The 28,000-nt window shown below is 40.2% G+C and overlaps 1 protein-coding gene across 3 annotated transcripts in view; it reads left to right on the forward strand.

Annotated features, from left to right (window-relative positions):
- The first annotated feature begins 346 nt into the window (after nt 1–346).
- The window catches only part of GRAMD2B (GRAM domain containing 2B), a 34,165-nt gene continuing 6,511 nt past the window's right edge, over nt 347–28,000 (forward strand). For all 3 annotated transcript variants that reach the window (XM_074855252.1, XM_074855253.1, XM_074855251.1), the window contains exons 1-12: nt 347–422; nt 15,465–15,587; nt 17,629–17,716; nt 18,030–18,096; nt 19,060–19,163; nt 23,052–23,147; nt 24,139–24,210; nt 24,329–24,409; nt 25,071–25,182; nt 26,866–26,988; nt 27,178–27,265; nt 27,679–27,780. In XM_074855252.1, the coding sequence (XP_074711353.1) occupies nt 15,547–15,587; nt 17,629–17,716; nt 18,030–18,096; nt 19,060–19,163; nt 23,052–23,147; nt 24,139–24,210; nt 24,329–24,409; nt 25,071–25,182; nt 26,866–26,988; nt 27,178–27,265; nt 27,679–27,780 (974 nt within the window). In that variant the 5' untranslated portion in view covers nt 347–422; nt 15,465–15,546. The remainder of the gene's footprint in view (nt 423–15,464; nt 15,588–17,628; nt 17,717–18,029; nt 18,097–19,059; nt 19,164–23,051; nt 23,148–24,138; nt 24,211–24,328; nt 24,410–25,070; nt 25,183–26,865; nt 26,989–27,177; nt 27,266–27,678; nt 27,781–28,000) is intronic.

Here is a 28,000-nt window from a genome sequence, read left to right on the forward strand (position 1 = left end):
GTCCTGACTGAATAATTTAAGGCGCGTAATGGATCGGCCACGCGGGGAGCGCGGGCTCCCACTGCCGCGTTTGTCACCTCGCGGCGGCAGCCGGGGCCGAGCTCCCCGCCGCGGCCCGGGGCGACAGCCCGCCACCCGCGCAGACGGGCAGAACCCGTTTTCAGCACCTCCCCGCCGCGGGCCCGCGCGCCGGCTCCAGCCGGCCCAGGACGGCGGCGGCGGCGGCGGCGGCGGCGCCCGCCCCGGGGCGGGGCAGCGGGGCGGCCCGTGCCGGCCCGCCGGTTGAGTGCCGTGCGGCGGCGGCGGGCTGTGTCGTGCTCGGGGGTGCCGATGGTGCTCACGACCGAGCAGCGGGGCGATGCGGAGGAGCCGAAGGCTGTGCGGGCCGCCGGTAGGCGGGAAAACAGGGGCGCCCTGCGGCTGTGAGTACTGCCCGGACCGGGAGGGGCGGCCGTCGGCCCACCGGACCCTGCGCAGCCCAGCGGGGGGACGAGGCTCCTGCCCGGCCTGCCCCACGGGGGAGAGGCGGCCGCAGAGAGTTACTCGGCGGAGTCACGGCAGCGGCTGGGCCCTGTGAGGCGGCGGCGGCGGCGGGGGGAGCCCCCCCGGAGCGGCGGGCGTGGGGCTTGGCGGCGCGGTGGGGGCTTCGTTGTCCTGGGCGTTGGCTTTGAAATTTGTAGGGAAAAGTCGCCGAGGGGTCTCCACGTCCAGGCTTACATTAAGCACGAACATTTCCACTCAGCCGATCTTCAAGAGAGGGCCCTGAGCACAGCGTTAAACTCCGAAGTCGTAGTTTTAGGAGCAAGACGTATAAATACTGCTTCTAGTAATTTCATGCAACAGCCTGGTAATCCTTCTTTGCTGTGGCACAGAAATCCAGCAGCTGTGCTTTATCACTTACAGTAATGTGCATGGACTCCAGAGGGAAGCTGTGATCCTCTCCTCTGGGTGCCAAGAAAACTTTGAAAGTTTGAAAGTTCACAAACTTTGATACAGGCAAGATGCAGTAAAGTGGGAGTTCAGTCAGACTTATGTCCCAGATATGGATGGGACAGGCCACTCCAGCAGGATGGTGGGCGCTTGCCTGCCTTGGCATGGTTCCCCACCATGCTTTTTGCCCAGCATGGCCATACCCATACCTGGCCTCCTTCTGCTTTTTAACCTGAGAAGTACGGTAGAAACTGAGCAGATGAAGAGTTTAAAATACTTCATGTTCTTTGTGAGGAACAGGGAGCCGTGAAGGCTGCTTAGGCTAACTGATGAAAGGTAGGGAAGTCAGAGGGCTTCCTGTTCCAGCTGAATAGCAATCATTGCTGGTCTTGTAACAATGGAGGACTCCCTGCATTCCTCCGAGGCCGCTGGCCTTCCCAGCTTCTGATGGTGACTGTAAACATCAGGGATTAAAGGCTTCATTTCCTGCATTGGTTTTTGGCTTTTTGTGGAGGTTCAAAGTTGTTTAGGTGCTTGTATGCCATGATAACGACCATCAGGTGAAAATCTTACTGGAATCAAGCAGCTGTCTGGTTCCATACAAGGCTCCCAATTCACATGGGACTTGACAGTTCCAAGGATGCTCATCTGGGATGGTTCCCCTCCCCAAAGAACTTTTCTTCACGAAGATTTAATCTTAAACAGCCTCCAGGAGAAAGGAGAACAAGGTACCAGCAACTAGCTCTTTCCCTGGAAACAAACTCTGAGAAGGTCTGTGGGTTTTTTTTTTTTTTCCCTCCAGCTGTTGTATCCCTGGTCTCTAAGCAGGTGTATTCGAGAAGTATGTATTGCAGTGAAATCTGTTGCCACAAATAACTTGCTTGTTAGAGGGTACTGGGAATCAAAGTGTCTTCTAAGTGTCCTTTATCCTATAAGGTGTAGTCACATCAGTGACTTAACATTACAAATGAGACTTAATTCCCCAACCTTCTCTAGAGCCTTCTGACTCCAAGCCTTGGGTCCTGATCCCCCATGCAGAATTATGCCAGTGAACCTAATGAAGTTCTTCAGGTATGCAAGATCTGTATCTGATTTTTCTCTTGAGAACAGGACTAGGAGTCCAAGACAGTGTATAGAAAGCTTGATGTCGGAGACATTGAACATGCACCAACTAACAAATTGACCCTGTTTTGTCCCCAGGTATTTAATCTTTCAGTGCTGAATCAACTGCAGTTACAGAAGTGAGGTCAGTCTTAAACAGTGTGATAAATGGAAGAGTCTCACTCCCTATGACTCTCCTTTTCTTAGCTGTCAGTTTTTGCTGTTCAGTAGAAGGTAAGTGTCACGCAGGGGAAAACTAGGAAGTCTGTTACGCTGCAAGCTACAGTGTTCAGCGATACTAGCCTGGGCAGCAGGAGGGTGAAAACACTGCTGTAGGCTAAAAGGTTGAAGTGCTTCGTCTTTAAACTAGAAAATTGTTCAAGCATTTGCTAGCTGGGAACCAAGTTGGAATTTAATTTGCCAATCCCATTGAACTGGTAGCTGGATCCTTATGAGAAACCATTGTGTTCATTTGACTGTGAGTTAACCCTGGAAACCAAGTAACTTTGGTTTGATTAATGTGAAGCTACAGGGGGGATTGTTCAACTGAAGAACAAGAACAGAATCTTGGTTTTGATTCAGTTAGAAGTGAACTCTAAAGGTTGGATCGCTGAAGGTTTGTTTTTAGAAAATTTCGTAAATAGGTATGTGTGGTTGTGGTGGAGTTTCATTCCCCTCATGTACTTCCAGGAAACAATATGCAACCAAGAGAGGTCATGCTGACCTCTATTTAAAAAAAATCCTAGCAGAGTTCTAGTGGCTCAGGGAATCTTTTGGTGTTTTCCAAAGCTCAGGGGAGAAAGATTTATGTATGTATTGTAATCTGTACTTCCTGTAGGTATGCTTAAAATGTTGTTCATTTTAGGCATGGACTTTATATCTTGATATGCTCTGCTGCTACCATAAAGGTGTCCCTGGCGATAGGTGCTTCTGAAGGATTGAAGCTGTAGAAGTGTTTGGGAGTTTTTTGTTGGATTGGTTTTTCTAAATTATTTCAAGATCAGATCTGAGAAGATTGTATTTATCTGCCAGTGATTCAGGAACTTTATACAGAAAGAATTAAGTACATTCATACTGATTTAGAAAACAGGCTTCTATGGCATGTTTAGCAATAGTTATATCTTTGCAAAGTTTGCAGTATATTTCCGTGGGTTGTACAACCACAGAGATAACACTGCGTGGAAGATGGGTGCTGTTATTATATGAACCCAAAATAGTGGTGTGCCAAAGGTTTGTCATAATGTGGAGTTCTTCCCAAGCAAACCAAAAGTTCTGGGACAGAAAATACTTTCCAAGTGGTGTTCCCTGACCATTACATCCTGATGTGGCCTTGGACCAAAAAGGAATTAACCCTTGCATAGTACTTAGAGGATATTTATTTTTCTGACTTGAAAGTGGGGTGTATTTTTTTTGTGGTGGCACTGAACCTGCCTCAGAAGCTGTCAGCCCCACCGCAGGGGTAGCTAGTGGAACAGATGTTGTTTTGTTGAAAATAGTGTGGTACATTAAGGAGAAATGGCAGAGGTGTAATAACGAGAAATTCATATTCCATGTCAGCATCCTTTGCTTTCACACACACTTGCTTCTGTTGAAGTCAATATAGTGTTTTCTGGTTTCCACAGATCATATTTGGCCTAGTACAATTAAATCTGTCTGTATGTAGGCAGTGTGCTGAGTTACTGTATGGTAAGATACCGCTAACATTAAGTGGCATATTCTGTCACCCTACAGTTACAGCATAAGGTAATGTCCAGTTACTGAGTGTAACTTAAAGAAATGAGGAGGCTGGGACTTAAGATGCTGAAAGGTATAGAAAGTTACAGATTTTTTGGGTTGTTTTTTTTTTTTTTTGAGCAAAAATACATTGCAGATACTGGGGAAAATATGCTACTGAAAGAAGTTGAAAATGCTTACAGGCAGATTACGTAGATCTGGGACAAGAAAGAATGGGATTTTTATGGATTGTTTGTCTGACATCTTATGCTGCCGTAACAGATGTTTCCTAATAACTGTTATCACTTGATATGTTAAAAGACAATTAACTGGTTGACCTGTGCGTATTCGTAACTCACTAACTTTTTTTCCTAGACACTTGAGAGAAATACAAAATGCAGAGAGGAAAGGAGAGATTATTTATTAGGTAGTTTTATTTCAGCTTTGGTGCAGGTTAACTCCTTTACAGCAGCCAAACTTCTACTGTTTTTTTGTGAAAGTAACAAGGCATAGGTATGTGCCTTTGTTATTCACGTTCTGTACTTTCAGTGGATGAAGATATTAACACGTATTAACTGTCACATTTTTTAATTCTTCCCTGGTAGTTCTTCCCTATTTTTATAACAAAATTTGTAATGTGTGATCTGAAAAGAAGGATAGGCTTGCGAAGTGAAACACTGAAATTGAGGTGTGACAGAAGAGAGGTTTCCAAACTGGACAACCTCCATTTGTTCATGATGATGCTTTTTAATTGCTCCTATTTTTCTTTTTTTTTCCTGTCATTCTTTGTTCACTGTGTATATATGCTTAAGTTACAAAAGCAGCTTTTTAAAAATAATTGTGCCATGTGTAAATGCACACCATTAATCCAAACAGCCTTTTATTTGCACCAAAGTGACTCACTGGCTAACCTGAAATACTCCCAAATGTGCTGTCTTTACCAGTTATATACAGTCTGTGAGAAATGCTTGTTAGGCAACATAATACTACAGATAAGCTTTGGGCAGCAGGATTTGTTACTGGTATTTGACAGGTGATGCATAAATGTAGTATCAGAGTATTGTCTTCTTACCACTATCTCTATGCATGTTGTCATCATGTGGTTAGAAACTATGTGCTTATCTAATGATACACTGCTGAGACTAATGATCTTCATGCTCTATACATAGCGGCTGCCAAATCCATATATTTCTTTCCCAGCTAACCTTTTTAGACTTGGGTTAACTGTTATGCCAGACAGATCTTGTGTTTGGTCTAGCAATCTTTACAGACCTCTTTTATAGTACTTACTGTAACCAAAATTCATAGGTAGCTGTCTGAATCCAGCAAGGCTGATCAGGAAAAGTCTCTTCAAATATTGTCATCACAGAGCAAATAATTTCTCTGCAGATAATAAGAATACGGTAGGACAAGTTGTCTTTTCCTGTTTCTCCACTTTTCCTTGAAAAGATACTTCTTGCTTTATCTAGAAGATCACTGAGCTGCCCGGAATTACAGAGAAATTATGTTTCCTGCCAGAAAGCTGCAAACAAATATTTAAACCATCCATTTTTTCATTCCAGATAGTGCAAGGGTCAGTGGGAGATTCCAGGAGGACATGGGCAACTGCTCCTTGCCAGCCCGCTGTATAGGGTCCCAGCCTCCTCTTTGTAAAATGGCATAATGTGGCTGTCTCGTGCTGGGGTGATTGCTACAGTAATGAATTCAACTGCCGTGAGGCGAGACACCTGAATAAAAGGGGGAACAAGAGGTTGTAGGTTATGTATAAGGAGAAAACAGTTACCTCTTCTAAATCACTTGTAACTGAGCTTCAGTGCTGTAATGAAGTATTCCCTTCCTTAACTACATTTCTACCTGGCACTGACTTCTGCTTCCATCCTTGAAAAATAGCACAATAAGGTGAGGGAGTTAATAAGCTTCCAGAACGAGTGACAGGAAGTAATGTGCAGATTGCAGATAGGCAACAGAGAAACTCAGCAGGGTAGAGGGTGTAGAGGCAGGCTGAAGCCTTCCGTTTCTGTGGATTGTTGGGGGAAGCCTAGTTACCTTACTATGAAACAACAGTTCCCAACATCCCCCCCAAAAAAACCAACCATACCAAGGCACGTCCTCTACAAAAATCCGTTCCTGTAGGTGTCTCAGTGGTTTAGCCCTCTGGGAACCTTAAATTTAGGCTGTTTATGAAAGATAGACCACCTAGGCAAAAGACTCTTGATGGTAATTTTGTAGCTACCATTTATGCTATGCTAGTTCAAGAAGAGCCGTTTAGGTTTGCTGAGCCCTTTTCTGGATGGACTGTGACACTACAGAAGTTCAGTAAATAACAAAATTTTATATATGCCCATTTGGTTTTGTGAAATTTTACAATGCATGTAAATATGCTATGGCCAGCATAGGAGAGAGTGAATGTTGCCATGGAGGACAGTGTGTGGCCAGTGGAAAGGCTCATGCTGAAGAAGGAAGCTTACAGAGCATTCACACTGTCTGTCCTGGTGACACAGAAAATAGAAAATCAAGCTGGCCCTAGTAGGGATCTGGCCACCGTGTGTCACATCTGCTTCTAATAAAAATATCTTTTTCCAAGACTTTGGAAGGAATATGGTTCCGTATATACGGTGTGGCAGTCATAGGCACTGTTGTGATTAGTATTGATTAGACCCATTGTTGGAAGCTAGTACTTCCTATTGTGAAAGGGTAGCTTCTATGTTAGATTATCTACATTGTTCTGGTCTTTTCCATGAACACATAGGTGGGTCTGTAAGAAAAATCGTAGGTTGCAAAGATCATTATGGGAAATTCAGCACTGCCAGGCCCTTCGTAAACAGTGAGCCTCCAACAGTGATTTCACTTTGATCCACTTCCATCCTTGATAGAAGGTGTGATGAAACAGGGCAGATGGACACAATTAGATGTTCATTTTCATCTCAGTTAGTGTTCTCCATTAGGTCTTGTTGTGCACTGTTCTTGCTGGGGAGCCTACAAAAATGTTGGGCATGCCTTGAAATGCTCTATTAACATTGCCTTTTAAACAGAGAAATCTCATTAATGATACTGGATTATTTGTTGTCAATGCCAGTTCTCAGAGAAACTGCTGCATAATCAAACCCAACCATCCTTCTCTTCGTATATAACCTATCTGAAGAACCAAAATTCTTTTTTCCTGTGTACATTGATTAAAATACTTTGTGTGCAGCATATGGAGTCATTATTTCTAAAAATGCCATAAAACAGAAGCTTCTGATCGAGTGATTCATGGCAGCTTCATTTTTTAACTTTGTTTTTCTTAAGGAGCAGAGTAAGGAGTAAAGGTAAGACTGCTCCCAGACCTCTCCTATCACCTCTAACTGTTCTGCATTCTTAATAGCGGTTGTTAATATAATTGCTGCTGTCTGCTTTTTTTTTTAAGAATTTTAATTCAGTCTGATGTAACTACTCATTTTTTTTTTTTTTTTTCAAAAACACAATTAATGCTGGACAGCTGACAGCCAAGTCTTGTATCATGTGGAGACATGTTGCTCTGGAGTTCTTCCTCCAAAATACAGAGATGTAGCTTCAGTCTAAACCTTTATGCTTATGCTCTGGTGATCAGGCCTCGTTTGTAAAGGTGCTTGTGTCGTTTCAGAGAGAGATTTGTGGTGTTTCTGCTTGAGTTACGGAGCAGATCTCATTGATAGATGCCTGTGAGGTCATACTGGACACAAGGATTGTGTATAGATGCAGTATTAATGTTTTTTATTGAACTCGGTATAGAAGAGTTGGTAGACATGACACTTAAGTGCCTTTGCCCACTTCTCTGCATCCTGAACCAGTCACAGATCCAGAATTATTCTTTCTTTACCTTTTTCCTGTTACCTCTGGAAGCTAAAGATAAAAATGTGATCTAATAAAAGGCTTCACGCTTCCTCTCCAGTAGGAACTGTGATCCTATTTTTTGTCTTGTTCTGGGTCAGAAGATAAGGTAGGCTAGAACTGGGAGACAGGAAAACCTTTCGTCGTAAAGGCTGCCAACAGGTTGGAGAATGAAAAGAACACATGCTCCAGTTCAAAGTAGACCTGAATGAGTGTCTCCCCTAAGGTCTTTTGTTTCACATTTTTGTCAGAAATGTGTCTGTCGAAGATTTGTGTCATGTGCTGGATTTGGCCATGCCTGTGTTCAGATGAATAGTTGTTGGTCACCCTGCTGAGGCTCCCATGAAAACTGCATCATGGGAATCTTGTGGAGTTGAGTGAAGATACATATGAGAGGGCTTTTGCTTTTTGAAGTGGATATCTGAAACGGAAACTCTTGAAAAGAGAGCTAAATGGCTTATGTTCCTGTTCTAGTGTTAACTTAATAAAATATCTTGTTATAGTGTCTCATGTTTCAGAGCACAGGGAATTCTTCTGTGTTGGGTTTTTTTTTTTTGCTATGGAACTTGATAGCAGTCTGGTTTTGATTAGACAGGGAATACAGCCAGTTAATAATAGATGGTATTTAGAACAGAGAATTTACATACTTGCTAATGACGTCTGCAGTGTCACAGTGATCTTGCTGATGTCCGAGTGAAACTTGATCTGGTTATTATGTGAAATGTCTATTCAGTTGAGGAAAAATACTGACTTCCTCTATCATTAACAGTGTTGGAGGAGTTTCTGTTCAGTGGTAACTCAAAAATCTCATTCATCCTTTTAATAAAAATACAACACCACAGACATATGAAACTACTCACAAGTGAGTAATTGTGTTCCAAGAGAGAGCTGTGAAATAGAACACAGTAAATATTTCTGAAATGAATTACCTTGATATATAAAATAAGATTCACAATTAAAAAAAAAGTCTTTAGCAATTGGCTTGGATTCTGTTTTGGTGCTAGATGACATCAAGGTTCCACCTGTGCCTGCAGACGTGTTTCATCCTAAAAATGCAGAAACACATGGTGTATGTGCATGTGTGCCCATCCATATGCGTATGATTCAGTTAATGGGCAGCTGTATAACTTTGCCTCCATTATGCCATATTCAATTGTGATCTCATGAGAAGAGAATTAGCCTGCTCCTTGAACAACCTGAGGCAGTTAAATCTCAGTCTGGTTCATACCTATTCATATTAACAAACTGACCCTTTCCCTCATGCAGAGTTTCACATCTCTGCTCCTTCATTAATGCTTTGCTGCTCTCCATATTCGGTATAAATACATCTGTTGGCTGTGTATCTGTCATACAAAATATATGTGTGCTGGGTTTCTGTGGCAGGGTTTTTGGTAGCAGGGGAGGGGGCTACAGCAGTGGCCCCTTCTGAAAAGCTTCTCAAAGCTCCCCTGGCTCCAAGTCGGACCCAGCTCTCACCAAGGCCAAGCCAATTAGTGTTGGTGGCCATGCCTTTGTGATAATGTTTTTAAGAAGGGGAACCTGGGAGGAGAAGTGGGAGTTGTGAGGAGGAGTTGCAAGGAGGACATCTATCCAAACACCAGGGTCAGTGGAAGGAAGGAGGAGGAAGGGTTGGAGGTGTGCCAGTGCCGAGACCCTGCTGTATCCCATGGTTAGATGACACGTTGCCCCCCGCTGCCACCCATGAAGGTCCACAGTGGAGCAGATGCTGACCTGCAACCTGTGGAGGACCCCACACTGGAGCAGGTGGCTGCTGTGCCCAAAGAAGGCCGGGACTCTGTGGGAAGAAACCCACACTATTGCAGTTTGGTGCTGGGAGAATTGCAACACACAGGACAGATCCATGCCAGAGCAGCTCAGGAACAGCTGCAGCCTGTGGGAAGGACTCATGGCCGAGAAAGTTTGTGGAGAACTGTCTCCCATGAGATGGACACCACACTGGAGCAGGGGAGGAATGCAAGGAGTCCTCCCCCTTGAGAAGGGAGTGGCAGAACTGACCATAACCCCCATTCCCTTCCCCCTGTGCTGCTGGTGGTGAGGAGGTAGAGAAATTGGGAAGAAAACTGAGCCTAGGAAGAGGGGAGTGGTGGGGCGAGGTGTTTTTAAGATGTGGTAATGCTTCTCACTGTCCCACTCAAGTCTTGGTGTTGTTAGTGTTTCAGTGAAAGTGATATTCTTTTTCTTCCCCTAACAAGTTTGCCTGTGACCGTATTGGGTGAGTCATCCCTCCCTGTCCTTATCTTGATTCCCGAGCCTTTTGCTTCATTTTCTCCTTCCTATTCCTGAGTGGGAAGGGGTGAGTGAACAGCTTTGTAGTGCTCAGTTGCCCTCTGGTCTCAAACCAGGACAATAGGAAATGTGGTACTTCAGAATCAGCTGCTTTACTTCCTTCACTTTTCAGCCTTAAATACAGGCTGTGTAGTAAGTATATGGAATTACATAAATACCAAATGCATACATTATGGCTATCCTTAACACCTATTATAGCAGCTGTTAAACAGCTCTCTGCTGCTTTGTGATTAGCGTAGTTGTAGCTCATTTTCTGTCTGTTTTGATAGTTTTGGAGTCTTGATGGTAGTTAACATTTGGTTTTCCATTTGCATGGTAAAAGTGATACTTGGTCTTAGGAGTAGATTAAATCAACATTATTCTGAGGCATGGTTTTTTTAGGAGATGTATTTTCTTCCGTAAACAGTGCCTTGTGCCTTGTAACACTGGAGCATGGCTGTAGAGCTACTGGAGACATTTTACTTCTGAGTGACCAGACTTTATAGAAACAGACAACATCTAAAACCTCGACTTGAGCACTGTTGTTAGTTTATACTGTACAGAGACCACTCTCATCTGCTATGAAGAGGACAGCGGGAGAGTTTACAATGGAAAAGGTATTTTTCTTCAGGAGTGAAATAATTCACCTGTGTAAGGTATGAAAGCAAGATCATCAGATAAAGCACCCGGATTCTGATTACACATCTCAAAAAGGTTAGTTCAGACTGGTGTGGCATAGAAAAGGTGTTTAGTAGAGCTATGGGACATACCTTCTGAAAGGATACTTAAGACTTTAGGTCTAGCAAAGGGAATGTTGAGATGATTGCTCATTCAGTGTGTGATAGGTCAAGTAAAGTATGCTGAGGGAGAGGTCTGTGGCCTGCAGCAGGCAGTCCTTTCAAGCATTAACACATTTAATCTTACCCCCTTGCAGTCATCTCTGCTTGAAGCATGTTGGGGGTATGTCTCCTGGGTGACGTCTAGATAGATCTCTTCATCCTGCTCCATCACCTCTGCTTTTAAGCCTGCCAGAGTCTTGTCACCTTGATTTGGGATCCTGAAATTTTTTGAGCCTCTCCCTTTGGCTTTTAGTTTCTGAAAGAATAACCGATTCCTTTATCTGAATATGTTCATGTCTGGGAGTAAGAATAGCTTAAATAAGACTACCTCTTAGTATTTGAGCCTTTTGCATACTTTGATTCCTTTGTCAAATCCTTTTGGTCTGCTAACAGCTACCGAGTAAATCCAATAGCTACCCAACAGAACCAAAAGATACAGAATGTCATTGCATTTGTGATGGATATTTCCACCTATGTTGTACCAAACATAGTTGTGGACAGCTGGGGAGAAATTACTCTGCACTCTTTTGATTGATCATTTGCAATACAGCAGTCTAACTGCTGTTGTAAAATGAATCCTTTTTGTATAAAAGAGATGAAGCAGGATAACAGGGCTTCTAAGGTAACATGATGATCCAATATCTATGCTCCATCCACAGAGGAAATGTTCCAGCAGTGCTGACTCACGTTGAACCCTAAGAAAATACTGGTTTGGCTGCAGTTTTGCAAACAATTGAAGAGGTAGCTAACATCTCTGGTTATTCAACATGCCTTTTTTCTCCTGTGTAACTGATGTACAGTTTGTGGACTGGGGGGCTGATTTGTCAGAACTCAGTGTGTCTTCTAAAGTTTTTAGACCTGTTATCATGCAGACGAAGTAGCATGGGTGTCCTTTGGGGCAAATCTGAGGAAGCTTTGTAGAAAGGTTTGTGTGGTTATGGGAAGTTAAAGACAGTAATTGCTGTACAGTGCTGGAGTTTTTGATGTCTCTTACATATGCCTGAGAAGTGTTCATGTTCAGTAAGACTATATTGGGGTTGTCAAAGACAACGGTTGTTCTTTAAGGCTCACTTTCCAAACTGTGGCCTATTAGCACGTGTCTCACATTATTTGTGTTCAGTGCTTCTTATTCAAACCAGTTTTGAAGGAAACGGGGAAAAAGCTTATCTTTTCGATTACTGTATTTAATTTTTTTCTTCTTGAAAAATCCCCATTAATGTAACACAGCATAATTTTTACAGAACGTCTGAATTTTTCAGGTCCTGGACAAGATTAGTGCCAAACAAGAAAACCTTTAGAAGTTCAGAAAACATTCTGCAGTACAAGGAACTTGACACACCCATCTGTCAGAAAGTTTTTGTTTCACAGAAACTGTTCAAATCAGAAGAGGTGAAGTTCCTCTGACATTTAAAATACACTGACAAATGAAGTACATTCTGTACTTCATTAGAATGAAACTTAGTCCACTGCCTTGGTTATGTATGATGTATTTCACATCACTTTCCCTTTTCTGTGATTTAATCTTACTGAAACTCAGTTCAGTTACTGGTGTATGGTTAAAAAAGGAAAATATTTCTTGCAAAAAGTTTAGTTAGAGTGCTTACAACTACTGTTTATTTTAACTTATTATCCCGTAGTAAGCGCTAGCCTTGGCTTTGAAAATACTCTCTATGACAACTGGTTTTTATTTGGAAATTAAAGGCAACTTTTTTAGCTGTTATTTTAGATAGGCTTGGTAGTAGTACCAAATACACAATATATGTTCAATTTGAAAAATGTTTTCATATCAGCAAAGTCTTGATGTCACAAAGTTTACATGCTTTGCCCTGGTATTTGCAAGTGCAGTTCACTTGCTTGCAACTATTGTTAACAGTTGTAGCAAGTAGCACTTTGTTTAAATGCACTTGATCTGATTTTTTTTCATGGATTGCTGACATTTGTGCTCTTTTTACAAAGCATTTATAAATCCTGACTCACACATGAAAATGTAAGGAGTGCTTTAATTTGCTTGTGACTTGATGAACAATATTGTACTGGTTTTAGGTCTTACTTGTGATCTTTCCTTCTCCAGAGGGTCAGCTAAGATTCTTCTGATACTTTAGAGACACCTACTAGGAACTTAACTATAGCTCCACACAGCAGCTATCAGGAGCATGAGGACAAATCATTATGTAGTTTTTCAGTATGTGAAGGCAGCATATGGGAGGTAGGGTGAAGGACAGACATAGCAAAACCATATCAGCTAGCAGGAATACACCCAGTTGCTACTGTCAGTGGCATGTGTTACACTGGTGAGTCTCCTCATGCCTCAGATGTTTTTGGAGAACTCTTGCTGTGTTTGGGTACATTCTTCCTGTTCGCAGCTGCAGAAGACAGTCCTGGAGAGGTGACCAGACTAGCATGAGATAGCTCATCATTTCCACACACAACAGGATTAGCATGTTGAGATGCTCTAGCTCTCTGCCGTCTGAAGGCAGCTAGAGGGAATGAGTAGAGATTCAGGAATAGTAGTGGTTAATTGGAAAGACAGACAGGATAGAACAGGCTCATAGGTTTAACTTCAAAGTAGGGATTACTTTATGGGTGAGGGAAAAGAGAATATGAGTGGTCATTAAACAAAACATTTAAGAGTAACAAAACATCTAACCATGCTGGCAAGTGTAAGTGACCACTAAAACCTCTGTTATAGGTATTTTTTGAAACAAATTTGTAGTACAAAGGTTGAGTGTGATACAGGTTGCTGATCAGTCAACAGCATTACTGTGTAAGAGTAGCAGGCTGCCCAAGGCAATAATGGACACCAGGCAGCTCCAGGCTCAAACATCTTACTACAGGCATCTCAATACACTCAAGCATCTAACTCATCTTAAAAATACTGCTGTGTCATGTAGTCTTACTCATTTGAGAGTTTCCATGCTGCACTGCCCTTTTGAAATGCAGGTGTGATTGAACCTGACAATTTTGCCTCACTTTGTTCTTCATCCCACTCATGTCTGGTATTCTCTGGCCTCCCTTGAAGCCCAAGAATTTGAGGAACAGAAATACAGCAGACAAAGACTGTGACTAAGACATTTGCAGTATTCGCAGACTTTTGGAATACAAGCTCCCCTGTGCTTGCGGGGAGCACCTTGGATTGGCAGTTCTCTCTGCTTAATATCTCAAACAGCATAAAACTGTTTATTTGGGTTTTTCAGGCAAAAGATTGGGTTCTGCTTGAATCTCTTGAATTGCCCATTTAATTCTAGTTTATGTTGGCTGAAACTAAAAGCTGATGCCTTATGATCAGGCAGGACCAATCCAAGAGTGAAGCGATGGGGAAACAATTGTTTTTTGCCTTATTGACTTTATTAGTGCTGTAACTCTTCTAAGTATACACAAAATGTGACTTAGGAAAAGTCAATGCAAGTGCCCCTGCGGTGGGGAGTGCTAAGGGTTGAGAAAGGTTTAGATAGGGGAATAGTTGCTGTATGTAAACATAAGACCCTGTGAGAACAAGTCCCAGCACCAGTAAGGCAAAACTCCATGGCTTTTGTCCTGTGACATAAGCTCTAATTTAGCTGCAAGGTAGGATACCGCCTCATTAGATCTCAATTAAGATGTTTTGAGATGCATCTTCTGATCTTATTCACCAAAGTGTAATCAAAGCAATGGATCTTTTTATGCCTTTCCTAAAAGAAGAGAGATTAAATTAGTCTGGGAACCTCTGTCAGCAAAACTTTTGTCTTAATAGGAGAAGAAACTGTTTATTGTAAAGACACTGTCACATGGTGGTAGTGGCTGTGTTATTGCTGTAAAATTGCAGAAATTAAACATTATAATGGAAAGCTTCTGTAAATGGGGTCATTCAGGTCAGGCATTACATTAACGGGCAACATAGTTTGGCTTTCTTTAATCCTAAGGTCATCCTGTAGTCTTTTTGAGGCTTTAGTCTTCTGAAGGAGGGTATGTGTATGTATTTGTCATATTTTAAAATATTGTCATTCTTCAGACTGTGTTATTAATGACAGCTTTTTTCTTCTGAATTTTCTGAGTTAACATTTCATTAGAAAATTATGGAAAGGGAAGCCAGGAAAAGGCTGTGATGGCACATCTTAGCCCTCAGACTCTAGTTCCCTCACATATATTTCTGAGGCAGTGTCATGTGCTGTGAAAAGGCAACACACTGTGGTGGCAGTGCTGTTTTTGTAAAATAAAACCAGTTCTTTTGGTACTTTGAGAGTACCCTTTATTGTGAAAATCCTGCAGGTGGACTCTTACAGAAGAGGTAAGCAAGAGGCAAAGTAGGACCGAGTTTCCTCTTGCAACATTGACCCACAAATAATCTGCTAAACTCTAGGTACTGTCGTGCAGGATGTGTTTCTTCCAACTTGCCAATCAAATTAATTTCCATTAGTCATCGAGTCTGAGTACTGGACATGGAATGCATTTTTCCTAAATGAGACATTCTTCTTGGAATGGAAGCTAGAGCTACAGATTTTACGAGTGCTGAAATATCCATGGCAGTATTTCAGTTTTCCTCTCTCCATTGCTGAAATTCCAGTACTGGAGCTCAGAATACTGTTCAGATGTATAATGCTGTCAAATCAGTAGATTAGGACTTTTCAGGACCTTAATACAAAAGATATGTCAGAGTTTTGTTCTTTAATATGTGCTGTATTGTCAACATGTTTTAGTGGCATTTGGTATTGGTATGAATCCTGCAATACACATTTCTATCTTTTTTTTTTTTTTTTCCCCCCTCTGCAGTTCAGATGGAGAAAATGGAACAGATGAAAAAAGAAAGGCAGGAAAATTGCCTGCTCTGTTGCTGCAGACCCATACCACTGAAATGGAGTATTTTGATGACCGTAAAAAAGTTGATGTTGCTAGGTAATGTCAGAAATGCTCTCAGTTTACTTCTAGTCAGATAACCAGAATGATTACAACCCATTCAAGAAGGTACGCTGGGTAGCAAGATTTATCAGACATCCTGGTTGTGGGTTAGCTTGCACACTATGCAAGTAAACAGGATTCAGGGTTGCTCTGGGGTTGCTCTTTTACCCACCACAAGCAGATAGACTTTGGACTGGTTTAGCTTCCCTGTTCTAGGAAAAAATACACTGGTGCCAATGCCAGTTAAATCTGTTTCACAGTCAATTTGACAGACAGTCAAATTGAGCCGCAGTTTGAGTGCTGGGTTGTTCCCAGAACACTTTCATGCTGGAATATTGATTGTCCATGGTAAAACTATAACAAAAGTTTTAATTTTGGACTCTGTGCTGTATATTGCATCAGATTATTGTAATGCCTCTGCAAAAACAGTAATTCTTCCTTTGTTGGAGAACTGGAATTTGAAACTCCTCTAAAAGGAAATGAAATAATACTAAAATCCCACTTAGAGGGCTTGAATACAAATTTTGCATCCCTTTCACTTCGTCAACTGAGCAGGCAGTGCAAAAGTCAGCAGTCAACCTGATAGTGCTTTTAGTCACAAGGCAGATATTTTTAAAAAATCACTTAATTTCCTGAAGTATCTTTGAGGAGAAGGTATTTGAATAATATGTGATTACTTTTTTTTCCCCAACTCTTGTTCCAGTCTTACCACTCACAATGTAATTGCCTGTGTGCTGGTGATAGGTTGGCATAAGATTTTTTTATAAGGCTCACTGTTCATTTCAGTTTGACCTGTACTTTACATAGGCACACAAATACACGTACACATGTATATTAGAATTTTATTCTGTGAGGGACCACCTGAGACACGCAGTCAGTCACCCTGCTGTCTAAATCAGTCCTGCCGTACAATCTCTTTCCTAAATCCAGCTGTATCTCCATTAAACTTGGGGGTTCCCTTCCTCTCACCCTTACAGTTTTTACTGGAAACCCTGAACCTCTCAAGTTTAGGAAATTAGATAAGACTTGCTGTACAGGATAAGGTGCAGTAATGGAAACTTTTGTAGCACCTTTCTTGCCCCATTGAATTTTAGCACATGTTCTTCAAGTCTTTCAGTATAGGAGTGCTGTGTTGTGTTTTTCCTTCTGCTCTCCAGTCTGCATCTGAAGGCTTCTAAAAAAGAGCTACCTTAATTTTATAGCATGTTGATATACTTTCGTTATGTGCTAAACAGCTCTCCAGGATAATGTTCTTCTCTTCCTGATTTATGATACACTGTTATCCCACCTCTTTGTTTTTCTGAATAGTCCATGCCGCTGATTCCTCCTGTATAAAAAACCCTAAACTTATTTTCCCAGCCATCTGCAGAGACTTCCCTCTGTACTTGTTCTACTCTAGAGCTGCTGGTTTTTTGTTTGGTTTTCTTTTCCAATATGAATGGCTGGAGCTGTACATGTACATCTTCCTATACAAGTGGCACTCACAATTCACTTTCATCTCCTCTAGGATTGCTGGCTGTCTTAATGACTTCTTTACACTACGCTACACAGTTCATGGCTACCCTCTGACTTGTGCAGCCTTGTTTCTTCTCTGTTGCACTTTCCAAATGATCTCACATTTTGTAGTACAAGTTCATAGCTTTCAGTACATTACCTTGCACTCTCAGCTACTATGTTTTATCTCACTTTATCTTGCATTAGTAACACAATTAGTATTAGTATTTCACATGTTGACAAGAAACAAACAAACATGGAGCTAAGCACTGTGATAATTCATTAAGTTGTAAAAATGTCTGAGCTTTTTTCACCTCCTTACAATTAATAATTTAGAATATTCCTTCTAAATTAAACGAAGACAGTGATGGCTGGTGTGGTTTAAGAATAAGATATAGTCTTTATTGCTGCATAATCCTTGATGAATCAGATAGTAGTTATTAAAGGATTAGTATGTTTCATGAAAAAGCGTGTCCTATTGATAATTTACCAAAACTAATGAACTGAGGCCAGCCTTATATGGGATGACTTTTTTAATCTTCAGGACAAAGAACATCACAGATAGTCCACTCCTGACAATGGATATCAAGAGTGACTCCAAGATTGAAAGGAAAAAACGTGCCTCAAATCAGGTAGGGCAGAGGATGGACTTGTTTGTTTATATATAGTAAGAGTAAATACATAGCTATCATGAGAGCCCCCTTGTTTAGCAATACTATAGTTTGTGATTGTATAAGGACATAGGTTCTTTTTTCATCAGTGCTTTAGAGTCTGGGTAAAGCAGGATACAGGCTTAATAGCCACATAGCAAAAATGAGGATTTATTGTAAAACAAGTGGGCAAAATGAGAAGGTATTGGGAGGACAGGAAGCGGAATGGGTCACCTGATTATAGGACTATCTAATAAGGCCTGTGTCTCTGGGGGTGGGGCTTTTTGTTTTTTAGCTGAAGGCAAATGCACACTTTCATAAGCTGTTTCTAGATGTTCCCATTGATGAACCACTGAAACAAAGTAAGTATTAACCCCCTTGTCATTGCTGGCTGTGAATCTAAGATAACGTTGTTACCTACCAACTGCGGTGATGTACAAGAGGGACTACCTAGATTTTGAAAATCTTAAACTTCAGCTGCCTAGAGCTACAAGGCCTTCATCTGCATGCAGTGGGTGTTTTTGTTGTAATCTTGCAAAACTTAAATCTTCACATGTTGGGCATCTTTACGTATTGTAGCCTGCTTTGCACTTCTTAACAGAGTAACCTAGTGTGACATTTTTTGGTATTGAAGCTTCATTACTAAAGGCACTACTTAACTGAGACAGCACTGGTCAAGTGACTAGTTTGAGTTTTTGCTGGTGATGCTTCAAGATTTAAAAACACTGGTAGGAGAAGGACTTAAAATATAAAGATTCTGCTGTATTCTGTGGTAGTTGTAATAAATGAGTTCTACACGGATGTATAACAAATGTTTCTTGAATACAGAGAAATTGATTCATGAGTGAGAAATTATTTGCTCAATGACTGTGAAGTAAAAGCAGTACTACTTTACATGTGTTGCACTTCTGTTGATCATCTAGTCCAGAGAACTGGTATAGACCTAAAAGTTTAAAGCTAAAACTTTTCGTTAAGCTTTTGCATTTACATAATATAGTTACGTGAAAGCTAGTCAAAAAGTTTATAGGAAGCTAGGTGGTACTCTCTCAGGAAGGTTTTTTGGCTTCTGGGAACAAGTTGTATGTTATGCATTTCAGTCTTTGTCCTTCAGATATTTTGAGTCTAAACTTAGACCTGTGAAATCTTCTGAGCTTGTCAGTATTTGTCAAACCTTGAAATACTCAATAAGTTTAACTATGTTTATCAAAAGATATAAACCTAAACGTATTATGACTTTGAGAAAAATTAAAACAGAAGTCAAACTGATAAGAATTGGCTTGGGTTGTGGTTACCTTAAAGATATGTAGAGTATCTATTTGTTTCAGGCTTTACCTGTGCTCTGCAGAAAGAAATTCTGTACCAAGGAAAGTTATTCCTTTCTGAAAACTGGATTTGCTTCCATTCCAAGGTTTTTGGTAAAGACACTAAGGTTAGTAAAATCTTTATGTACAGAACAGTAATGTTATTTCTTAACAATTCGTTCATCACCAGAAGTTCACACGATTATGCAAGGCTAGAATACTACTAACACTTCAAAGTGTTATTGAATACAATCAAGTCTTCAGAAGTGGTGCCCGAAAGTCACTCTAGAACTGGAGCACTATTATTATTAAAGATTGAGTCTCTCTCTTAAGGACTTCCTGTCTGAAAAAAACAGATAAAAGGAAAGAATCTGATATGCAGCAGTGAGGGCATTGCCAAGCCCATGTAGCACAAACTCTACAAAAATGTCTATCTTGGGGTAAGTATGGAAAAGAGGAGGAGGAAGGAAGGCTGAAAAGTATAAGGACTACAAGACTGTAGTTGGGGAACTGGAAGGAATGATCAAGCATATTAAGATAAAGAGGAAGAACTAAAACTGGCTTGTGAATTGAGTGACAAAGGTCTTTGAGGTGTTCTAGCACTCCTGCATAGATAGAGAATGGGGAAGGAAAAAACAGTTTGCTAGGTTTTCACTTGTGAGCCTAGTATGAAGAGCAGAAATGGAACATAAACAGTTGGGATCATCATTTACTCTTTCTTGGTTCAAATATGACTCACCTAAGGCTGGGCCCCCTGTGGTGAATGATATGCATTCAGATAAAGCCTTTCCAAAAAGATTTGTGTTCTGGTTCTGTTATTTGGAGGTTTTGGAGTGGTTTTGTTTACATAAACTTTGCTTTGTTTTTGAGCTTTTGTTGGGAAACAGCTCGATTTGCTGCAAGGATTTCTTTGGCTTCTTTCTCGAGTACTTCCTTGAGCAAAGTTCCTGATTAGATCCAGACCCTTTGTCAGTGAATTGGGTGCTGAAACCAGTTTAGGAGTTGACCGTATCTCATTTCTCTGCTGTCAACCATTTTGATGAAACACCATTTATCTTTGAGAGGGCTTTTAAGAAGGTGGAATAGGTTTAAAGAATTCTTAAAATTATTAACAACATATTGTTCATAGTGATCTTATGGGTTATTGTGTTTTACTGCTTAGCACAAGAAACTGGATAGTAGTCGTAGGTGGTACATTAATGCGGATGGTGTGTATGTCGGTGAAAGCCATGTGGCACAAAGGAGATCAACAAATGGTTGGATACCATCATTCATAATTAGTAATAGCCTATCTTGGCAGTTAGCTTCATTAAAATTGAAGCTGCTGTACTAGCAATTTCATGTTCACCATGAACAAATGTGACAAAACTGTGGGACAGCTTTCTAATTCAAACTAAGCTAAATGTATACAAAAATCTAGCAGAACTCTACAAAGTAGACTAGAAAAACCTGGGAAAATAGATGCAGAATGACAATGGTGTAGTACTAGGAAATGGTCTTTGTCAACAGGGTTTTAAATGCAGGAATATATACATATTTATGTATATGATGAAAAGGGAAAGCATGTTACAAGATAGGGTTCAGTAGACAGGATCTGTAAATGTGGCTACAGTGATATTCCAAATTATTCAATTCTGGGTCATTGTTTTCAGAACGCATTGCAGGAAAATTAAGAGTGAAGGGGATAGGCCTGATCATTTACTTCCAGCTGTCTTCCCCTACCTCCGCAATACACACTTAAAGGTTTGTTCAATCACATACAGCAGGCACAAGTTTTTAGGAATACGGTCAACAAAAAAGCAGGAAAAGTGAGGATATAATGAAAAATAATGTAATGGGAGGAGGAGGAGGAAATCAAGCTTGACAGGAAGAGGAACGTTTTTAACAGTCAGATACACTGACAGAGTTTCCAAGACGCAAAACCTCTGTTGCTTAGAACTTGTAAAACAATTTAAGCTTAGTGATAAAGTGTTTTATTGTGAGAAATAGCAGGTCTATATGTTGTAATAAATTTTTCAACATGGATTCTTCTACCTGCAGAAATTTTTTTTGTTGAAAGCTTTGGTGGAGGGAATAACCATGCAAGTCAGAAGATTTGAGTCTTCAGTGTAAACACTGTGCATATTCAGAAGTAAAAGATTGCTTCTGCAGGATTGAATAGGTTTGAAAAACATCACTGTCTTTCCAGGTAGTTCTGTTTTGGCGCTATATTTGCCTTGAGTCTTTCTGGGAGCTAAGCATTATCTTACATATTTTAGTTGCTTTCCAAGTTGCCTGCAGGTAAACCTTGTTTTCCTGAAATAATTATTACTCCAGATATAAATAATGTACTTTGCAGTGATTTTACCATTTTAATCTAATGCTAGGGTAACAGTGCACTAAGCAATACTTAATCCCAGTTAAGTGCACTTTGGTCTTGATTACAGTAATGTTATCCATCAAAATAGCATGCAGTAGAATGCCATTAACATCTCTGATTTAAAGTTCTTTGAGGTGAACTGAACCAGTTAGAAAACTTCTAAGCTGCTTTTATTTATCATTACTGTTAGCAGGATTTCTGCTGAAAAATCTTCTGGTTTGGTTTTATTTTGGTTTGCTTGGGTTTTTTTAAAGTTATGCAGATTCTGTTCTGACTACCTGAGGATTCTGCGTATTTTGTATCAAATGCCCATGGTAGCTGCTCCCTTCTCACTCCCAGAAAAAGCTGTTTTGAAAAGTGTTGCAAGAACTGTGTGGAATGATAACAGTGTCTAGTTTAAGAAGAAAAGGTATAATGGAGGACCTATTTAATTACCCATTTTTGAAAGATAACGGCTTCTGAAGCAGGACAAATGGAGCTGACATGATAAAAAACTCAATAGAACAAATGATGACCAGATTTACTGATTCTTAGACACAGGTTTGGGACTAAGAATAATTAAAATTATATGCTTTGGGTTGGTTTGGTTGTTTTCTGTTAGCACACTTTTTTAGCAGGACTAAGTACCAAGTAAAGAGCGAGTTTCTAGCCCTTAGATAACAAGCAGATATTTGACTAGCCATGCTTCAGCAGTGGTTGGCAATCTTGCACCTGGACTAATGTACAGAAATACATTTTTTGTTACCTGAAACAATTTTTTGTTTCATGACTTTGCATTGCTGTTCTAAACAAAAGTTAACAAGGTTTTATGAAACTGTGCACAGAGTAGCTTCATTCTCCTTCTGCAATGATGTGTTTTTAATTCAGTGCTTCCAGATTTCTCAGGTAGTTGTGACAGTGTGCGCCAAAGAAATTTTCAGCAGGAGATGTAGCTTAATCATGAGTATCCAGGATTATTATATTTGCCTAACTCGCTAAACTCTAGGCTATTCAACTAAAGTCAAGCCAGGTAATATAAATAAGAAGAGCCCATACAGTGTATCTGAAGTGAAATACTTTGAAACTTAGCAGACATTATGCTAATGGACTTGGATGTAAACACAAAGCAGGAAGGAAAACTGAGAACTTTTCAATGTAAATGTAGACAAATCTGGATGGCATGCAGAGGAATCAGTTTAAGTTAGTCAGTGGGTGTGTGGGTATTGGATCTTTAATGAAGGATGACCTGTTTACTCAGCTGCTTGTTGCAGACTAAAGGACCTTTAAGTAGTGAGAAGACATTTATGTTCGTTCTTCAACAAGCCTCTCTTGTCTCATGTGTTCTAAAATATTTTGTTTCTAAACAAAGAAGGCTATCTTTAAAACTGGTTTGTTCTACAGATCTACAGTGAACTAAGCTTGTAGTTATGTAGGAGCTGGAAGGGACCAGGAATGGAAGACACAGACGAAAGCCTGGATTGGCATCTGATAAAAACAGAAGTAAAAATAGTTAAAAAATAGTAATATGAAATATTAGTGGAGACATAGTGAAGAAATCTTTAAATGAAGAGTGTTGGAGGTCTGGCTTATCACAGTCGGTAGGCTGGCTCCTTGTAAAAGATTGTGCAGATTTCTATCCATGTATTAGGACTCTAAAACTGCATTGATCTTGTTTCAGATTAGTATACCTGTGCTCTCGGTGACACTTTTGAAGAAAACCAAAACCGCCCTTCTTGTGCCAAATGCTCTGATCATAGCAACAGTCACAGATAGGGTAAGTACTGGTAAGGGGCGAAGCTACTGAATTTGGCCTGCTTTCTTTTACTTTTTTTCCCCCCTCCCTACTTACTGGCAGTAATATGAGGGATTCTTGAAAGTCCCAAGCGGCCACCTGGGACAGCAAAAGAAATTGGTCTCACGTGGGCGTTTAGACTTAGGACCCTGGAGGATCTGGTTTCTTAGGGGATGATTCTAGCTTCTTCTACCTCCACTCTTGTGCCAGGCAAGGACTATTTTTTTTTTTTTTTTCCCCTCTTACTAACTCTTTGTGTTTTTTCTTTGGATCTGCAGTGAACAAACCTATGTAGAACTTGATGAGAAAGTAAGAAACAGAATCTCTGGTTGCCACCTTCTCTCTGTAATCTACCATTCCCCATTCTCCAACACTGGTGTGTAGTAGCACTGGAGGAACTGAAACAGCTGGAAGTGCATGCACATAGGGTTATCTGTCTTGTTGGCAGCTCTGACAGGATTCTTTCATTTACTTGGGTCCCTTACCTGACCAGCAGTACCTTAGATGCACAAAATACTGTTGCTTACAGTGATACTCAGGAATAGTCATTGCATCAATCAGTAGAAAATGTGATTATCCCAAGCGTAGCTTTAGAACTAGACTATTTTCATTGCACAGATACTTTGTGGATGCAGGAAACTGTAAAAAAATAACTATGGGGTTTTTGGTGTTTTTTTCTTTTTTTCTTTTTTAAAGGGGTAGATAAAAGATCATATGCAAAGTCTTTTTAAGAAAAGAACAGATCTGGACTATGCTCTGGCTCCTGCAGCAGAACGTGGTAACTTTTATGTGCCTGTTCTTTGTTCCTTGTGATTAACCTCAGGTCATAGGCTTAGAAGGAGTGGAGGTTTTTACTGCTATATGAAGTTTTTGAAAGTAGTTACCTGATGAGCAAAACCACCTATCAGTTTTATTTAGATGCAGCTTCCTAAAAGGCCTTTTCTCAAACAGTTGTGGAACTTCTGTTTTCCAGTACATGTTTGTCTCCTTACTCTCCAGAGATACCACCTACAAGCTATTGAAATCTATCTGTGGACATCTTGAGGTAAGTATTAATGGGAGTGAAGATGGTGTGTAGCTTTGTGTTCAGTATTACTGCTTTTCTTCTTTTAAATGGCAGGTAGTTTCTGAGTGTTCCTTGTTAACACTGCTGCTTTTTTCAGGATAGAAGCATGGGCAACAGTCCAAATCCCTCTTCTGCAGAAAACAGCTTCAGGGCTGATCGTCCTACAACTCTGTCCTTGGTAAATGGATTAGATGTTTGTTCTTATGTTGCATGGCATCTTTCATTGCAAGTATTACTTATAATGTCTGAAGAAGGGAAACTGAAGGAAATCATGACATCTGTTTCTAGAACTTCCATGAGTTTTTCAACATTAGGAAGCAGTGAGAATGATGAGCATAGGTGTAATTTGATCTGATCACATGCAGTATACATACATAAATATGCTTTGTATATATTCCAAGGTCTGTATGCTCTCTTTAGCAGTCAGGTTTCACCACACCCTCTACTGAAAGTTGCTTCTTCCTCTGCCATGAACAGTTTTTGAAGTGTTTGTAGTTGCAGTCCTTCCTGAGCCTGTTCAGACATCTGAAAGAGCTGTGTAGTCACATGTGACAACCAGAGTCTTAATTCTAGTAATGCCTGTCCAGTTTGTCTAACTTAACAGTCTTTCTTTTACATACAGACTTAAATCTCTTCACTTAAGTCAGGGGGTGAGGCTTGAATTCTGGTGATAATATAGGGCTTATTTTGCTAACTTGATCTTGATATCAGAGATTGTTCCTGGTTAAACAGTTTTAAATCTGTAATTGCTGGTTCAGTTTCTAGAGGGAGGTCAGAGGAAATAAGGTTGTTTAGATTTAGAACAGGGATGAGCTTTCTTGTGACTTTCTCCCCATCAGGATTTCAATGAAGACTATTCTGATCTGGACGGAATAGTGCAGCAGCGGAGACAAGAGATGGAAGAGTCCAGCAGCACAGGCTCACAGACACCAGAGCTGGAATGCTTCCAAGGTGAATGGGATCATGGGGCCCCAAGAAAATGAGAATGGGTTATCTCTCAGTTTTGCTTCTGTAATCCCCTTCTGATGTGGAATCTACATTCTCCACAGTCCTGGAGAATGACATGGTTTTTAAGGTCTTCCTCAAAGCCACAATAACTGTGTTTCCATTATTATATCCCTTTGCAATCCAGACTCAGGCAATGACTTGGTCAGCAGTGGATCCGATTTATCACTACTGCCTCCAGTTGCTTATCCATGTACTATGTGCTCCCCACATCCCCCATTAGTTATACTAGTAGAGATACACATAGATGTTCCTGCTTTTAAAAAAAAGAAAAACAGACAAACAAAACCCCTTATTCTAAAGTAGTTCAAGTCACAGTTTACCTTCTTCTAATCTATACAAATAACATTCTGTACAGTGGTGGCTTTTGGTCATTAAAAAAGTTATTTTTGGCATGTGTTTTTGTGGGTTTGTTTTTTAAAACCCTCATTTTATTTTTTGCAGTTAAGACACATGAAGATACTGTTCAGAGTTGTTCTTTCTTAACTCTGCTGTTTGTAATCTCATATGCCTCAAGTTCTTCACCTAATTAGCAGGAATGTTGTGTAGAAACTCACTGCATATAAGTTCCTTAGTACAGCAGAACTTGTTTTATGTAGCACATGCTGAATGTTACTAGCAAAACCTAGGGTATTATTCTGCTGTACCATTAATATATATTAACATATTAATGTGTTGTTATGCTGTTATTACTCTGGGTTCCATTTTGACTTTTAAATGAAACACTATCATTTTTTTAATAGCAGTTTTCTGTCATGCTATTTTTAATAAACTTTTTTTTGCTATGTGTCTTTTTTCAGTGGTATGATTTGGGGCTATTCGCGTTCATCTTTGGTATTTACTCTGTGTTTTTGTTTGGTGGTGTTTGTGAAGCAGTAATTAAATTGTGGTGTCATCACTTGCCACATGAATGCTCTGAATAATGATTTAACTTGCTGTCTGTCTTCCTTATGGCTAATAACTACTTCAAACCTTTCCATTTTCCTTTTCCACAAGTAAAAAACCAATATCCAGCTAAAGAATCACCCTAGGAAAAAGAGTGGCAGGGTGGGGGAGAGCACATCTGTCACTTGTGATTCTGTTTCTTGTGCATCATTAGAGCAGTCCAGGGTGTGTAAGTAAAGCATGAACAAAACTGAGAGTGTCTGGATTTTCCTGTCCCATCTCTTTCAAGACATCATCTGCATTTAAAAAAGTCGGGAAAGGGAGCTATAATCTCCTTTTTTAAAGTAACAATGCAGTATCTCCATCTGGTGTTGCTTTGGAATTGTTACTTCAGCATATTCAGTCCTTTTCAGAGGTTACTTTTGTGTCTGTATAATCTTCTGAGTGGGAATTCAGTGACAACCTTCAAAGTTTGCACAGCTTGCCATCTTTCAAAGGGTCTGGAAATGTAAATGCAGTATATATTGTCCTCTTCCAGTTCAGGTGCTTCTTTATATTTTGTGATGATGTGGAATTACTATGTAAACTGTTTTAAGGCTACTAAACCAACTGCTGCTTTCTATCCCAAGTCCAGAAATGCACCTTTTAAAATCCTCCTCTTCCCCTACACTTGACTAACTTAAGCTACCAACAGTTTCCATTCACTTCATATTTCAGCTTTATTAAAAATCTTGCTTTTCACAGATTATCATGTTCTTGAGACACAGACTCACTTGAAAGTTTCCAAGACTGAGGCAAAGTCTGTCCGTTCAGATGCACACAGTAAACGTGGACCTGATGGAAAAGCCCGAAGCAGTCCTCGAAATGGTAAGGAGTCAAGGAAAGATCTTCAGCTGGAGTTAGTCAAGATATTTGCATAGTTATGTCAGTTCACATAATTTGGAAGATCTTTCTTGTTTATCCCTCTATTTATATTATCTGTTGCATGCTTCAAAACATGGTTTGTGTGCTGTGGTCTGCTTTGATCAAAGTAACACTTGGTTCATTTACTCACAGGCCATTCCGAAGCCTTCAGGTTCTTTCACAAAGTGAAGTCCCAGAAGCTCTTGTCTCTGAACCACGTACTCATATTTTACGCAGTTCTGTAAGTTAGCAATTAATACCAAGATTGTCAAAATACTATTATTTTCTTATGTTTATATAGATTAATACAGTCTAAGCTTCACTTGAAAAAAGGAAATTATTGGGAATTTTGGCCTTTATACTTTTCAGAAGCAGAAATGCTGGGCAGGCTTACTTAACGGGCCTTTTACTTTTAAAAGCAAAGGGTCTTTTGGTTCCAGAAATGTTAAGAGTTCATTTTACATGTCACATAGCAAAGCCATACTCAAGGCTAAGATTTTTCTAACTGTTTGAATGCCGCTGATGTGTTTCTAAGAATAATACCTTTATTATTCAACATGTACAAGTAACAATTTAAATGTCTTTCAACATTAAATTTGTCAGGTACCTCTAAAGTTTCCATTAACTGATGTGCCCTATTTTTCCCTCTTACAGTGTTTGTGTATTAATATTTTCTACCTTCTACATGAGATATAAAATCAGTGTCCTGGAGGAACGTCTTATTTCCATCACATCCTTTGATTCACATCTTAAGGAGTAAGACACACTGTAAAATGTTGGGGTTTTAAAATCTTATCCAGTATCTGTCATGTTCATCTGTTTTATTCAGAAACTGCTGTGATACTGCAGTGCCCTTGTGATACTTTAGTGTCCTGTAGTTCTTGTATCTGTACTTGCCTCATCTCACAGCTTTCTGTTTAGGACTTTTAGTACAAATGTGATAGATCATGGTGTACTACTGCCCTGAGAATGTTTC

Source organism: Strix uralensis, chromosome Z (assembly GCF_047716275.1).
Source record: "Strix uralensis isolate ZFMK-TIS-50842 chromosome Z, bStrUra1, whole genome shotgun sequence".
Classification (NCBI taxonomy): domain Eukaryota; kingdom Metazoa; phylum Chordata; class Aves; order Strigiformes; family Strigidae; genus Strix; species Strix uralensis.